At 36.8% G+C, this 15683-nt stretch overlaps 1 protein-coding gene across 1 annotated transcript; it reads left to right on the top strand.

The window, feature by feature from the left end:
• Window positions 1-47: 47 nt before the first annotated feature.
• Window positions 48-10067, top strand: efl1.L (elongation factor like GTPase 1 L homeolog). Its single transcript, NM_001091501.1, is given in 9 exon segments — window positions 48-83; window positions 1218-1314; window positions 2942-3009; window positions 3852-3936; window positions 4312-4445; window positions 5659-5796; window positions 6273-6487; window positions 8319-8442; window positions 9742-10067. Coding segments are annotated over 8 exon segments (933 nt in total). The 5' UTR covers window positions 48-83; window positions 1218-1223; the 3' UTR covers window positions 9820-10067.
• Window positions 10068-15683: the final 5616 nt, after the last annotated feature.

The following is a 15683-nucleotide window of genomic DNA, read 5'->3' on the forward strand; positions in this document are numbered from 1 at the left end:
AACGTGAAGCTGCTTCCGGGTTTGGAGTAACACATGCGCTGGAGCCCGGCTGCGCCACTGTCATCTGCTGCGTGTGTGATACTGTAAGTGTTATTGATAGATGTGCATGTGAGACAATGAACTATGGCTAGCCAATAAAGGACAGTTTTTCCTTGATAGGTTTATCTTTATGGTAAGACTCCCTTATTGTTGCCTTTGAAATCTGTGATCGAATGAATAGACTTTATTTTTTTAGTTTTAGTTGTTAATCCAGCACCTCCAACACATGAAATGACATTCCATAACGATACAGTCCTGCCTTAAAAGACAGTTCACCAATGGCACCAACATGGCAGTGTACAATGATTGGATCTTTATTTTGCTTTAAATGAAAGGGTTAATTTGCATCAGATCCTATGATTATTACCTATGATTATACCACCAGCAAACTCCCTGCTCATTAACCATGAACATGTGATAATTCTCTTGACAAATTATTATGCTCAAAATTAATTTCTGATCTCTGCAAAAGCTTTTGGCCTTAATTTTATGATGTCAGAGCAGCTATTGCTAAGGGATTTAGAATGTGTCTGTCCATTGACATCAGATTTGTTTCTCTGCCATCATATGTTTGTATAATGCTATACATATCAAGCCTTTGGAAACATTATTATATTCATTGTATTCATATAATTTGTAACAGCTTTTATATTATTTACAAGCCTTTGTTCTTTCTTACAGGACAATACATATACCCATGTCCGCTATCTTTAAATCTTTAAACAGGACAATACATATACCCATGTCCGCTATCTTTAAACTGGTTAACTTTGTTGAAACAATGTTTAAGGGGTGGTTAACTTTTAGTATGTTATAGAATTGTTAATCCTGAGCAACATTTTTGAATTATTTGCAGCCTTCATCTGACTCTTTCCAACTTTCAGATGGGGGAAGCCCATTTAAAATATTAATTCTCTGATAGGTTACACATTTATTCTTATTGCTACTTTTATTATTCATCTTTCTATTTAGGCACTCTCCTGTTCATATTCCAGTCTCTTATTCATATCAATGCATGATTACTAGGGTAATCTGGAGAGTCGCTGAATGAAAAGCTATATAACTCAAAAGCTAAATAAAAATGAAAACCAACTGCAGAATATCACTCTCTACATCGTTCTAAAAGTTAATTCAAAGGTGAACAACCCCTTTAAGGTTCTTTGTTCTTTTGCACACAGTAAACCATGGGACCTGTCAGCTTAGAGAAAATCATTGCCCTGCAAAAGAGGGCTGCCTACATTCGCAATATCTGTATATTGGCACATGTGGACCATGGTAAGTGGGTTTTTCATAGTAATGGTTATTGGCAAGTGTATAGTTGACTTTTTCATGTATTAGAGCATACGCAGCATTAAAACATATCCTGAAATTTTAGCTAGTAGGTCTCATTTACCAACAGTGGACAAATTCACATCTGGCCAGTAATCTATAGCAACCAGTCGTTTGCTATAGCTGTCTTCAACCAACTGCAAGAACAATAAATGCAAATTAGTGTGGTTGTCATGGGTTACTGCTCAGATATAAATTTGCCCAGTGTTTAATTAGGTATGGTCAGTATAATATGATAAGTATGTTAAAGCATTCAGTGCCAGCTGTTGCTTATGTTCTGTCTACTTTGGGAATTTCCAGGATCAAACTTTTAGTTTACCTTGAAAAATCATCCACAAGTGCAGTGAGCAAAGTGCAATTTCACCATGTTGGCCGCAACTGTGCAGAAGTCTGCTTGGCCTCATTTCCGGTATTCAGCTTGAGCGGGTGCTGTGTTTATTGACACTGGGCACAAAGGGAACCTGGAGTTACTGCCTTGTCTGGAGGTGGCAGTAGTTCCCGGGTTCCCCTGCATCCATAGGCACAGCAGCTCTCAATTCACAATGGAAGGCAGATGGGACTGAGTGGTGCTGAGCTCAACTATACAGAAGTGCAAGCAGTGCATTTTGACACAAGTACCTTTAATGAAAGGAGCTTTGCATGCAACTGACTGCAGGAATATTTGTGGGAAATCAACTGCACTGGTTTAACAGGGCAAAGGTATCTTAAAATTTGCCTGAATTTTTGTCTAATTCCTTTATATAACATGATACTTAAAGGGTCCCTGTGACCCATAATTCCCCACCCCCTTTTGCCTGTTGCCTAGAGCAGGGCAATGTGGGGGGAATATCTGCCAGTAAATGCCGCTCCTCTGTTTTTTGACCTTGAAGTGCTGTAGATTGTGAAATCTATGTCACTTCAATACTTTTAAATGCAGATCATATATTCTATTATCTATGACAATTAAAGCGTAGGGGTAGGGGTTGCTAAAATAATTGTTTGCCTTACGTCCTATATAAGGACAACTATTATAGATATAAATGGGAACTTACATTTTCACTAGTGTTCAGTTACCAAAAAACATCTATCTTTCTGCATGCATTTAAGTGTTTAAAAATAATTGCGTATGTGATTATTGATCTTTATGTTCCTCAAGATGAATTAAGGAATACTAAAACTTAAAATAAAAATAACTAATAAACAGAGACAGTGGTGATAGTCACAGGTATATGTGCTTGATTATTTCAGGAGGTTTAGTAGAACTACATAGATAGATAGGATCTTTGGTGCTGAGCAGCATTTGGATATGATGTAAATTCATACAATTAATTTCTTGTTGTTAACAGTGTGGATTGCTGATTTTGCTATACGCATTTGTTTACCTTCCATTTGGATGAATTATGAGGGTTTTTATTATTCGTCTCTGTCTGCCTCGTACGGGAGGTAAATCTACCATTAATGGCTCCCATTTTGCTATTCGAAATTATAAGTTACTATTTGAGTTTGGGTCAATATCTGCTTACTTTTCAAGATCCTGTAGATTTTTTTAAAGATATTTTAATTTGGGTTTAGTAACTCGTTATTTGTCTATTAGGTAAAACAACATTGGCTGACTGCCTCATATCTAACAATGGGATAATTTCCAACAGACTGGTAGGAAAGGTATGTTTTTCTTTTTCATAAGTCAATTATTATAGTTTTATGTGTGTGTATATAGTGTTCAATCTGATTTATGTTTCTGCTGAATTCTGTATTTTGCTGTGCCTTGTTTGTGTGTTTGTGTATATATAGAGTTATATATTACATACTGTATATAATCAATACAAAAACATTTTAGATATTATATCTGAAAGGGGTTAAATGACAGAAACAAATAGTCCGCTATTTACAGTCACCCATATGGAAGACCTGGTTAACTTGTTTCATCTGGACAGCTGATGGCCACATCAGTTAGAAGGAAAGCTGAAAGGAGAAGTAACTTCTAGAGAGTGAGGTCTCTCCCCACCCCCCATACAAATATCACCAATAAACCTATGCACCAATGAGACTGGCTAGTAGTTTTTTCTGTTCATTTAGACGGAATGCAATGATCTGATGCATGGTCATGATGTCAATACTATTTGCTAAAGGACCCATAGCAAAGCTAATTCACTCCAAAACTGGCCATACTGTCCTTAATGCATCCATAATGCTTCATATATGGCCCTGTGGGGGATACCTACAGCTAATGTTTCAGGAAGGCACAGGCTTATGCAAACAGCAGCAAGATGCAGTTGGCTTAGGGGTTGTCTCTTTGTAACAGAAAGCATGGAAACCTTTGTAATTACCTGCTCTCCTGTCATAATAAACAAACCAATAGAAGTGGCATTCTGTAACTGCATTTTAGAGATTTAAATGAATGCTGATAAACACATAAAGCACTATTGTAAATTCATATATCCATTTTCTATGCTTCACTGTTGGCATAGGATGATACCATCCCGTATTATTTATTTTATTTCCAGTTACGATATTTGGACAGCCGTGAAGATGAACAAATCCGAGGAATCACAATGAAATCCAGTGCAATTTCCCTGCATTACAAAGATGGTATTTATTTATTTTTTGCTTTACAGATTTATTTTTTGAAAACAAATTTTCAGGTAAAGAATTTTGTATATTTGCCCATTGTTATCCTTCAGCCGATTTTGGAAGTTGTAGTCCAGTAACAGCTGATTGGTTACAGGCTCACCAATTCTAGTTCGCTTCCCTCTTGACTCAGTACCCTATGCTATTCATCTCATGGTTACAGTACAATTCACATGTCCTATACAGCCTTCCAGACAGCTTGATATTTAACTGATCCTGTGCAGCATTCAGTCTTTGGGGACATAGTTCTGTAATATCTTACCAAATTTAACCACATAGGCATCATATAAAGATAAAAATTAGCTTGTTTTTCACATTCTCTATACTCCTATTCAGGGGAAGAAGAATATCTCATCAACCTCATTGACTCACCTGGACATGTTGACTTCTCTTCAGAGGTCTCAACTGCTGTCCGTCTTTGTGATGGATGCATCATTGTGGTTGATTCTGTAGAAGGAGTCTGTCCTCAGGTAATTAGTGCAATCTGTTACATGGTAGACAAAACTTTCAGGTCATGTAAGTGGATAAAAAAAATTAAGTGTTGATGCATGTTTGTACTATTTTGTGCTGCAGTGTTCAGAGACAGTGTATCAACCACAGTTCTGACTAGATATTTTAGTCTTGTGTACATATAGACGTACATTAATCAGTTGGTAATAACTGTTTAATTAACTAATTGTTGTCTGTAAACAGTACTTAAAGTGATTCTGATACCTGAAATAAGAATGTACCATTTATACGTTTTCAAAAACTTTCTTTATTATTTCATAGAAATGCTCAGCTTGCAGGAATCTTCCCCTATGCTGTTATTAGCAGGGAAATTGTTAACATAACGCATAGATTGTTTTATGGTGTTTGCTTATTTTAGGTGTCATTATAGAAAATGTATGTGTACTATACAAAATTGGTTTAAATTATACATCTACTTACATTATGATCTGCTATGTGTGAGTTTTAAAATACCTGTCTAACATACAGCACTCTTTATATGAGGTTCTCCCTTGTATGTATCGACACTTCACTTTAGGTCATTATGTCAGGGCTACTTTAAAGGTGGCCATAGACGCACAGATAATATCGTACGAAAAAACTTCCGTACGATATTCGGTGCGTGTATGGTGGGAAAAGAGCCGTCTGATATCGGCATATCGGTTGGCTCAACGATCGGGCTGGACGGAAATTTTTGATCGGGTGCCTTTGAAGGCACCCAAACATTGTCCATTGTTAGTGCAGAAATCGTCAGATACAGGTAGAATTCTATTGTTTCTACCTGTATATCTGATGATTCAGCTCTTCACGTGTGTATTGAAACGAACAATCTTTCTTGGAAAGATCGTACCGTAATTGTTACGTCTATGGCCATCTTTAGACTTTTCTCTGTAGTTGTTGCTGTGTGAGTTGTTTAAAGTTATAATGTATGTTAATATTGCAAAGCTTTTGGAATGTTACTACTACTGTGTACATTTTTCTTACTTCTATGTAATATAAACTTCATTGTTATTAATGCAAATATGTAAGTAGTAAGTGCAATGTTGTATCATCTTTTTTCAGAAAATTAGATGTAATTGTTATTTGCTATGTACGTGATTTCCAGAAAGAAAAGCACCCCTGTAGTAGAGTGAAACTTTATTTTGGTCATTCCTCATTATCTGTTTGAGTCTGATTTTCTTTTTTCTCTTTTAGACACAAGCAGTATTACGGCAAGCTTGGCTTGAGAATATCCGGCCAGTCCTGGTGATCAACAAAATAGATAGGCTAATAACTGAATTGAAGCTTTCCTCTCTTGAAGCTCATTCCCATCTCCAAAAGTTACTGGAACAGGTATCATACATTATGATAGGGTTATTATTTATGACATATTTTATGTTCATTTTAAATTATTTATAAACTAATTTAATGACTTTAATTTGGAGCAGCTTGAATATTACACTTTTTATGCAAGTTATCAGTTTCATTCCTTAGTGGGTTAAGTTGTCGAATTCTGTTTTAGCCAACGTAGTATCCACACAAAAAAACCCAAAAAAAAACAAACAAACCAAGATTTAATTTTTTATATTGTGCAGATGCACCTTGGACCTACATGTTTTTGGCAATAGGTATGCAGAATTTTGTGAGAGTAGAGTCTCAAGAAACTTGCAGATTATAAAATAAACTAGTAATAAATTGCTTTCTTTAAAGATTGGAAAACATTGTGTTCATGGGAGCATGTATTTTAATGCACCAATATATCTACTGAACAAAGTTTAAGGACTACATTGAGGTTTAGGTATATTCAGCATTCCTTCTCTCCCTTTCAGGTCAATGCAGTTACTGGAAGTCTATTCACCTCTAAGGTCCTGGAAGAGAGAGCAGAGAAGGACACGGCCAGTGACGTTCCATCCGAGACTGTGGATGCAGATCAGGTGTATGACTGGAGTGCTGGCCTGGAAGAGACAGATGATTCCCACCTTTATTTTTCACCTGACCAAGGCAATGTTGTATTTGCCAGTGCCATAGATGGCTGGGGATTTACGTAAGGATACTTTACAACTTCACTGTTTTATTCCTGTCCGGGCCTGTTTTCAAATTCCCAATGTTCTTACTACAACACTACATTTTATTTGTAGGAAATCTATCACTGATAGGAAAATGCTCAAGCAAAAACTAGTGTTTTCTCAGTTAGCCTTTAGGTTAATGTCAGGGATATTTTGATTGCTGCTGTCATCTGGCATGATTACTTGCCCACAGTATTAAAGATTTATCATGGGCGACTAATCTCCTTTTCTGCTACTACTCTTCGGGCAGAGACACATGAGAAGCTTCGGGGAGATTTAGTTACCTGCCGACTAATCGCCTCTTCTTCAGGTGACTATTCTCCCCGTTAAGCCTTCCTGCCGGCTAGAATCGAAATGCTGGGTGACTAAATCTCCCTGAATCTTTCCGTGTGTCTCTGCCCTTAGGAGCAGATTGTTTTCTCACATATATAACAGATACGAATGAAGAGGATGGGGACTTCAGGTTTAGGTTTCAGTTTCACACACTTTCCCTCCATGTGACTAGAGTAAGGTAATACTGGAAGAAAGCTCTCATAGCCACAGGTTTCATGCTGTACAGACCAGGTATTTAATTTCTCAAGTGTCCCTTGGCACCTAGCACTTCATCTTTAATTTAAATTTCATTGTATATATTTTATTTATTTACATTCTTTGTTTTGTTAATACATTTTTTTAAATGTAGAGTGATATGTATAGAATACAGCTAAATAAATAAAGATTTACATACATATGTAGCAGTATATATGAAAACAGCTGTAACTTTTACACATTAAAGGGGTTGTTGGCCCTGCTGAGCAGAATCCCTGAGTTTCATTAAAGGCAGTTATAATTGATACAATAGTTGCTAATACACCACAGATGCTGCTGAGAAATGTATCAACTAATTGTAATCTGCTCCTGGATCACTGAGCTGCCAGACTAAAACACAAGAGACATGAACATTAAACTTTAATCTTCAATTTTGGATAAACAGTCAAAAATAAAAGATGGAAAGCAGTTCAAAAAATATTATTTCTGAATCTGAAAACAAGTGAACTGAAAATAAGTGTTTGGAAGGTAAAGGGGAAGGCTTTGCAATGAATTTTTTTTAATGTTTCACATGAAAGCCCAAACTGGGTTATTTATATTGGTCAAGTGCACCTCATAAGGGATATAGGTAGCTCTCATTTCCAATAAATGCATTCATTCTTGTGCAGTATTCAGAATTCACCACGAGATGGTGCTCTGGTGTTTTGTACCTTCGACTCTTGAAATGGCTTAGTACTAGCATGTAAAACTACTGCATGGTTTCATTGTGACTGGGTTATTTGTTACACTTTTTTTCCATGAAAATGGATATTATCTTATGCTGTGCTTTGTATATCAGATGTGTGTGAAGAAGTCACATACCCTTTGTGTTACAGTTATTGTTTTATGTTCTGGGCAATAGTTAAACCATATTGCATTTCTACATTTTTTTAAGCATTTCTGTACCTGATTTTTGCTTTATTTTGAAGTATACCCGAATATTTACCGTGTGTAAAAGCAAAATTTACTATGATATTTTGACTCTAAGCTCTGTACTCTTTCCTTAAATGTCACACCCACTTGCAGTCCAGTTTATCACACAGTAACAGAAAAGTGTACTCATATTCTCAGAGAATATTGTCAGAATGGACTTGCCAGGAAATACTATAAATACAAAATGTCTTGTCCAGAATCTAAAAATCGAATATACAGAATTTTTTGTGTTCATTCCAAAAAACTCAAGATGCCATTTGTCGAAAGCCTCACTCACCTTCCCAACATTCTCTCTGGTTTCTATTGCAGCATTGATCACTTTGCCCAGCTGTACAGTCAGAAAGTTGGCATTAAGGCTTCTGTACTTCTGAAGACACTCTGGGGAGATTACTATCTGAATACCAAAGCCAAGAAGATCATGAAAGGAGCACAGGTAATGTCAACTACAGTTATTCTTAATGGTAAACTAAGTAATTACTTTTCCTATCCTTCTGTTAACCTCTCACCTCTTGATAGATTTAAACTATACCTCAGGACAGCACACACAACAGATTGTCAGAATTGTCCGTCCTTCACACTGGTTTTAAAAGTCCATGCAATATATCATAGTAACATCGTAAGTTTGGTTGAAAAAGAAACACGTCTATTAAGTTCAACCTTTTATGTATATAAAACAACCTGCCAGACTTCTAGTTGACCCAAGTGAAGGCAAAGAAGACCATCTGAAGCCTCTCTTATTGTCATCAGAGGGGGGGAAACATATCCTTCCTGATGTGTATACAAAAGCTCATAGAAAGTTAGGGCTGCTAATATCTGCTAACTGCTAACATCTCACAAACTAATTAATGAAAATTACAAAAGTGCTTAGAGGGAGGACCACTCTGAATAAGATGTGACGCTCCAGTCTGGGGAATGGGGTTGGCAATTATTCGCTACAGGGGTGACCTGAGGAAGGCTTTCCAGTGGAGTCGAAATGCTGGTTTCTTCCTTTTTTGTGACAAATTTTAAGCAACTCCCCACTGATTATAATCACTTACCTGATACCCTGGGCTAGTGCTCCTGTTCTCAGAAAACTGCATGGGTTGAACCTCATTTTCTGCTTGTTTATTGGTGACAATCCCTAAACTCAGCTTCTTAACAGCTGCCCAGAGCACAATGAGCATTTGAGGGTCACTGATATTAACACTGATGTATTAAATGTTTGTAGAAAAGCATCGGGTTCCAAGTGTTTCAGATAATATATCCCATACATGTATTTAATCTTGACCAAAGTGTTTGAATGTGACGAATACTTTATATTGTAAGCGCCACTGCAGGAGGGACAGGTGTGAATTATGTATTATCACTGTAAAGCACTGCAGAATATGTTGGCACTATATAACTAAATCATTTTTCAAATAAATAATAATTGTTTAGCTCCCCTTTAAATGTGCATCCATGTAATGTAACAAGAACAATTCAGTATGACACTTTTGCTCTGTATTATTTGTTCCTTCTTTTACTTCAGCCCAGGCAGCAGACACTTTAATAGGAGTAACGTTTGGTTATTCTTTCTTTTTAAAATTAAAACCCAGCTTGCAGTCTAGTGATGTTTTTCCACAAAAGGATTCTGCTTGTGTGAGGTGAACAGTTCTAATAAAAGCTGTAAGACAAATTTGCTGTGATTGATGACTCTTATAAATGGCCTGTGTCACTGGACTGGTAAAAATAGAAAATCTAATGTTTTCCATAGAGAATTCTCATTTACGTGGCCATGAGTCTACAGTGTGTCCTGGGTTATGGGGAAGAGAGCCCTACCAAGTGCAAATAATGAACAAAGGCTTTGCAGCTTAATTCACTGGCTCGGTTTCTCCCTCAAGTAATCTTCTGAACGATTTCCCATTCCAACAATTACTCATCTTGTATATCGATGCCGCAGATAAGTCCCATTAATCATTTTTAATGAAACATGTGTAGCAGACATTTTTGGGGGGAGGGCAATCCTCCCCCTTTTTTAGAATCATACAAACTTTTTGTTAACTGATTAAAGTAGTAAAATAAAGCAAAAATAATCATCAATTATATATATAATACTTTTTTTTCTAACAAGAAATAGTTGTGCTCTGTTTAAAGTGCTGCAAGACGACTGTTTAACAAATAATTATCTCTTTAGTCAACTGTGCTTCAGTATGTTGAGTAGAGCAATACAGGAAGGAACAATACTTCATTGGTAACAGTTCAAGCTGCTTAAAGGAGAAGGAAAGCTACGGAGGCATTTTATTGCCAATAGATTAGCTGCAATAGTGCAAGCTAGAATGCTATATTTATTCTGTAGAATGTTTTGCCATACCTGAGTAAAAAGCTCTAGAAACTCTCTGTTTGTTTAGGATAGGAGCTGCAATATTAACATGGTGTGACATCACTTCCTGCTTGAGTCTCTCCCTACTCTGGGCTCAGATTACAGTAGAGAAGGGAGGGGGGAGAGGAGCAAACTGAGCATGCTCTTGCCCAGGGCAATGAGGTTTAAGCTGAAGGCAGGAAGTCTGATACAGAAGCCCATGAGTACACAATAGAAGGAAAGAAATGCATTGTTTCTTTTGACAGGGGACTCAGAGCAGCATTACTTTGGGGGTTTACTGGTATATTTAGATGGACCTTTCTGATAAGGCTTACTTAGTTTTAACCTTTCCTTCTCCTTTAAGGGTAATTACACACAAAACAGCAGAAAGTTCCTCTGCATTGTAGGGTGCTGAAAATTCTGCAAGTAAAACACTCCAATCATTGAGCCACACAAAAATGTCTTTGTACATATTTTTGCACAATTATGTGATTCAGATCAGTGATTTCAGCATCCACTATGGCAAGGAATTCTTTGGTGTTTTGTTGCCACACGCACCTTGTGGGTGCCATTGTCCTAAATGCTTGTTCAGTTAAGAGGAGGCATGGTATTTTGTGTTTTAGCCACTAATATTAATGTCTATTAGGCTAACCTTCAGTGTGCTCTCAAAGGTTACATCACTCTTGGGGGTAAATTTATCAAAGAGTGAAGTTAGAGATCACCACAGTCCTCTAGAGTGAAATTCTGCCACTCTCCATTCATTTCTATGGGATTTTGAAAGACATATTTATCACTATAACTTTCACCCATTTTATAAATGCTTTTTTAAAAATCCCATAGAAATGAACGGAGAGTGGCAGAATTTCACTCTAGCAGACTGTTGCAATCTCTAACTTCACTCTTTGATAAATATACGGTACGCCTTGGAGTTCAGAAGCTGCTATTTGGAACTTGACCTTGGACGCTGTTCTTAATACCAAGATTTATCTAATAAAGTAATGTTTTTTACCTAAAGAAAAAACCCTTGAATGGAATGATTCTTGTGACCTTTGAGTGCGCCTCTGTGTGAATAGAGGTGTACAGTGCTATTTGTAACTGTCTAGAAAAATGATTTATTTATATGTAAATCTATACGGGTCAGGGCACACGTGCAGATTCGGCATACCACCAAACCATACTTGTTCAGTCACATGAGCCAATTAACATATAGAGTTCTGTCTTTTGCATCAACATTTCTTCCTGTTACAGTTAGAGTTGTAGTATTTCTGGTCAGGTGATCTCTGAGGCAGCACACAGACCATCACAAAATGGTGGCTCAAGGTAAGAGATGTAAAAGGGCAATATTTACTTACATATATATACCAGTTTGGTAAGATTCTTTAATATGCCACTTAATATGATAGGACTATTTGTTGCTGAAATATTCACTTTAAAGATTCATTCAATTCATCCATTCATTTGAATACCTTATCTCTCATCCTATAAATTACAGTATGTCTAAATCCCTTCCTTTCTAATAGGAAATGCACTTGTATAAAAGGCAATCTGTCATCATTATTTTGAATGTCTGTCATGGTATCAATTCCACTATATATACTGCATGACAGGAATTTGTGTGGGCCTAGAATAGTGATGTTATTTTCGGTGTTCACATTTTAATTCCACAATAGTCACACCGTGTACTATAAATGTATTGTAATATATATATATATATATATATATATATATATATATATATATATATATATATATATATATATATATATATATATATATATATATATAATATATGAGGATTAATGTGTGCACATACTCATTGCATTTAATTAGTGGCTTAGGCTGTTTTGTATGTCGTGGTAGGTGTATTCATGTGTCAAAAGGGGGTCGACAGGCAATTAGTTGGCAAGTGTGAAATATATAACTCTGCAAATGTGCTGGTGTATGCAATTTAATGTATATTTGCTTCCCTTTTTCCTTAAAGGGACACATATGCAAAATTAGCTTGCTCTGTTGTGCTTGAACCTGCTGCATAACAGGTCCTGCGATGTGTATCAAATAAAGGCATTTTATTCTCTTGAAACAAGGTGCTGTACATCAATTTTTTCCCTATTGTAATGGACGGTGGCCATTACTTGTACATGCACCAGATATCCCTTAAAGTGATACTGACACTAAAAAATGAATTTTAGCATATGAATGTACATTAAATGTTACCTATAGGTCATGTTGATCATTTTTTGCTGAGAGGTTTGTTTTTGTATATAATTGTTAGTTGAAGTTCCTAAGCCTGACTCTCTGACACTCTGACTTTGCCAACCTGACTGTCCCATCTCAGCCTGTTAGTTACAGTTTTTAATGCTAACGGACTCCTGCTGCACAAATATGGCAGCCCCCTCATACAGGAACATGGGGGATCAGACAGGTAATGTAAAAGCTTCATGCAAATACTTTATGGCAAAGTTAGAAGTAGCTTTCAAAGGCAATATTATAATAGATGGAAAAAAAAGTTTAATTTCAGGTGTCAGTATCTCTTTAATGAGAGTGTATTGGAGCTGGTTCTGCTAACTTTGCAAGTACTTGATGGCTATGCCATAGTATTTCATTATTTATTATTACAGTACATGGATGGACAAAAATGAAGGGCTTTTCCTATTACTGGGTACTCTCCCAGTGCTTTCTATACCCCTTTGGACTCTTTGCCTCTATGGCACACCGGCAAGATAACTTTGGGAGGAGATAGAGATGTTATTGATTCTTTTTTATTAGACACTAGCCATGCCTTTGAAGTAGAATCTTAATATTTACATTATACAAATACAAAAGCAAATTAAGCTATTTGTCTACCTCTAACAAGTTCAAAATGTGTGTATTTAATGAGTTTATACACAGTCTTGTTTTCATAATGAAAGCACATGTAATTGTAAACAATGTTCTCTTTCTGCACTACTAGTTCTGACTCTTAAAACAGTTTAGCAGAACCAGCGCCCCCCTTGCCAAGGCTCAAATTTATCATTCTTGAATTGTACTTCACAGGGTTGTTAATCATTTTGCTTTTGCTATATTGTTCTGTTGGCAGTTAGTAGCCAGATCCAACAGCGCATAGCGTAGAAAGAGACAGGTGTTTATTTGAATAGCAATTCTATTTACCCATAACGCTAAAACTACTTACCGTATATACTCGTGTATAAGCCGACCCGCGTATAAGCTGAGGTACCTAATTTTACCTATGAAAACCAGAAAAACGTATTGACTCGCGTATAAGCCTAGACACAACTCAGAAAAGTCTCAGAAATATCAAACAGTCGGTTTAATGTTAAAAATCAAGCCATGATGCTTAAAACATTAATTCATCGTACAATGATAAAAAAAGAAGAGCTCCACATTTAGTGACCTGGACTAACAAATACATTTTATAATGTACGACCACATTTAGATGACAACTTTGGTGGAGAGAGGCATCAGCAAATGTGATCATACCCACCCACTATTTATAACCACATATACCAAATAAAAACAAGCACAAGTTTAAAAAAAAATGTAATTTTTATGAATAACCTGTTCCATGAATTTCAAAGGCCCCAGTGTATCTTGGAGACTATTGGCCCCATTCCTTCCACAATATCACTCAGGACTAATGGAAACTATTAGTGACCCAGCTGATGCCCAGCAGCCAATCACCTACCAGCAAAATGACCCACACTGTGTAATACACGGAGATAATCGAACTCAAAACCACCAGCCCCGCCCCCGCTAATCGATCGCTGCCTGTCGCCTAGAAAAGAACATGGAATAAAAACATACACATAGAACATAAAGCAATGTGTGATCTGTCAGACTCGCAAGTGGGAAAGTCACAGATACACTTACCATCTCTCCGCAACAGTGCTCCCACACGCTTACTTCCGGGTTTAACGCTACAACCAATCAAAGCTACCGGATTTGCACGGTGCATCTTGGGACCCGGGTTATGGCCACGTAGCGCACGCAGGACGCAGTGTCTTAGAGGGACGTGTTGCCATGGAACCTCTCTCTCTCTCTTACTGCCTCTCACCGCGCTGACCCGCGTATAAGCCGAGGTAGGATTTTCAAGCACATTTTGGGTGCTGAAAATCTCGGCTTATACGCGAGTATATACGGTACAATATTTAATTAATGTATCAGAAAGTCACTTAGGATTACATTTTCATTTATTATGACAAAAATTGGATGGAGTATCATCACTAAAGGGGTAACAGCATAGGGACAAAAAAAATAACAGCATAAAAAGTAGGCTTGTGTTTTGATGTTGCTTCTGTGTCTCTGTGTAGATAAATGAATCCAGTGAATCATAATTTTATTTTCTGTTTTTAGTTGAATCCTAAGAAAACTTGTTTTTTTCCTTTCATGTTTCAGAGCAAAGGAAAGAAACCTTTATTTGTGCAGCTCATCTTGGATAATCTTTGGAGTCTGTATGATGCTGTTATTAAAAAGTAAGCAATAAGGCTGCAGCAGCTGCCATTTTAGCCAAATATTCTACAGCAGAATATTTTGTTTTGTTACAATGAACTGAATATTTTTGTTTTTGTGTTTTAGGGAGAAGGAAAAAATAGACAAAATAGTATCATCCTTGGGGTTAAAAATCAGCCTTCGGGAATCCCGACACTCTGACCCAAAAGTGCATGTGAATGCAATCTGCACCCAGTGGCTCCCCATATCACAGGCTGTTCTCTGTATCCTTTACTGGCTTCATCTCTTTCTACAAGTCTCCTTATCTGAAACCCAATTTTTTTTGTATTTATTTTGTGATTTAGGTGAACACAAACCCTTAAAATTAAGTTAACTACAGAAAATGGCAAATTCTACTGTATATAAATATCCTGTGCCCCAGTCCATTAGTCCAAGAGACCAGTCCATTAGTCCAAGAGACCAGTCCATTAGTCCAAGAGACCAGTCCATTAGTCCAAGAGACCATTATGAAAATACCTTTAAAGTAAGTAAATTTTATGTAGTGATATATCATTTTTACAGAAATGACAAAACCATTTTTGGTCTTGATTGTGTTCTACTGGTAGTCAGTAAGCCCTTAACTATACCGTTTAGCTATGGTATGCAGGAAACTGCCAAGCCCCTTGGATATTTCTGCAGAAAGAGTGGAAAAGCTGCTGTGTGTTGGGTCCCGAAGATTTGATTCCCTGCCCCAGGAGACACAGAAACTGAAAGAAAGTGAGTATCATGGTGTTAACATAAGTAAAATATAAAACTATGGGGGCATGAGAGACAAAATCATCCAACCTGCACCTACATATACAAAGAAAGCAAGTATTGATCATGGAGATATGCCTATGCTTTGTGCACTTTCCATCTGCCACCCAAACTTT

The sequence above is a fragment of the Xenopus laevis genome, chromosome 3L, assembly GCF_017654675.1.
Source record: "Xenopus laevis strain J_2021 chromosome 3L, Xenopus_laevis_v10.1, whole genome shotgun sequence".
In the NCBI taxonomy this organism is placed as follows: Eukaryota; Metazoa; Chordata; class Amphibia; order Anura; family Pipidae; genus Xenopus; species Xenopus laevis.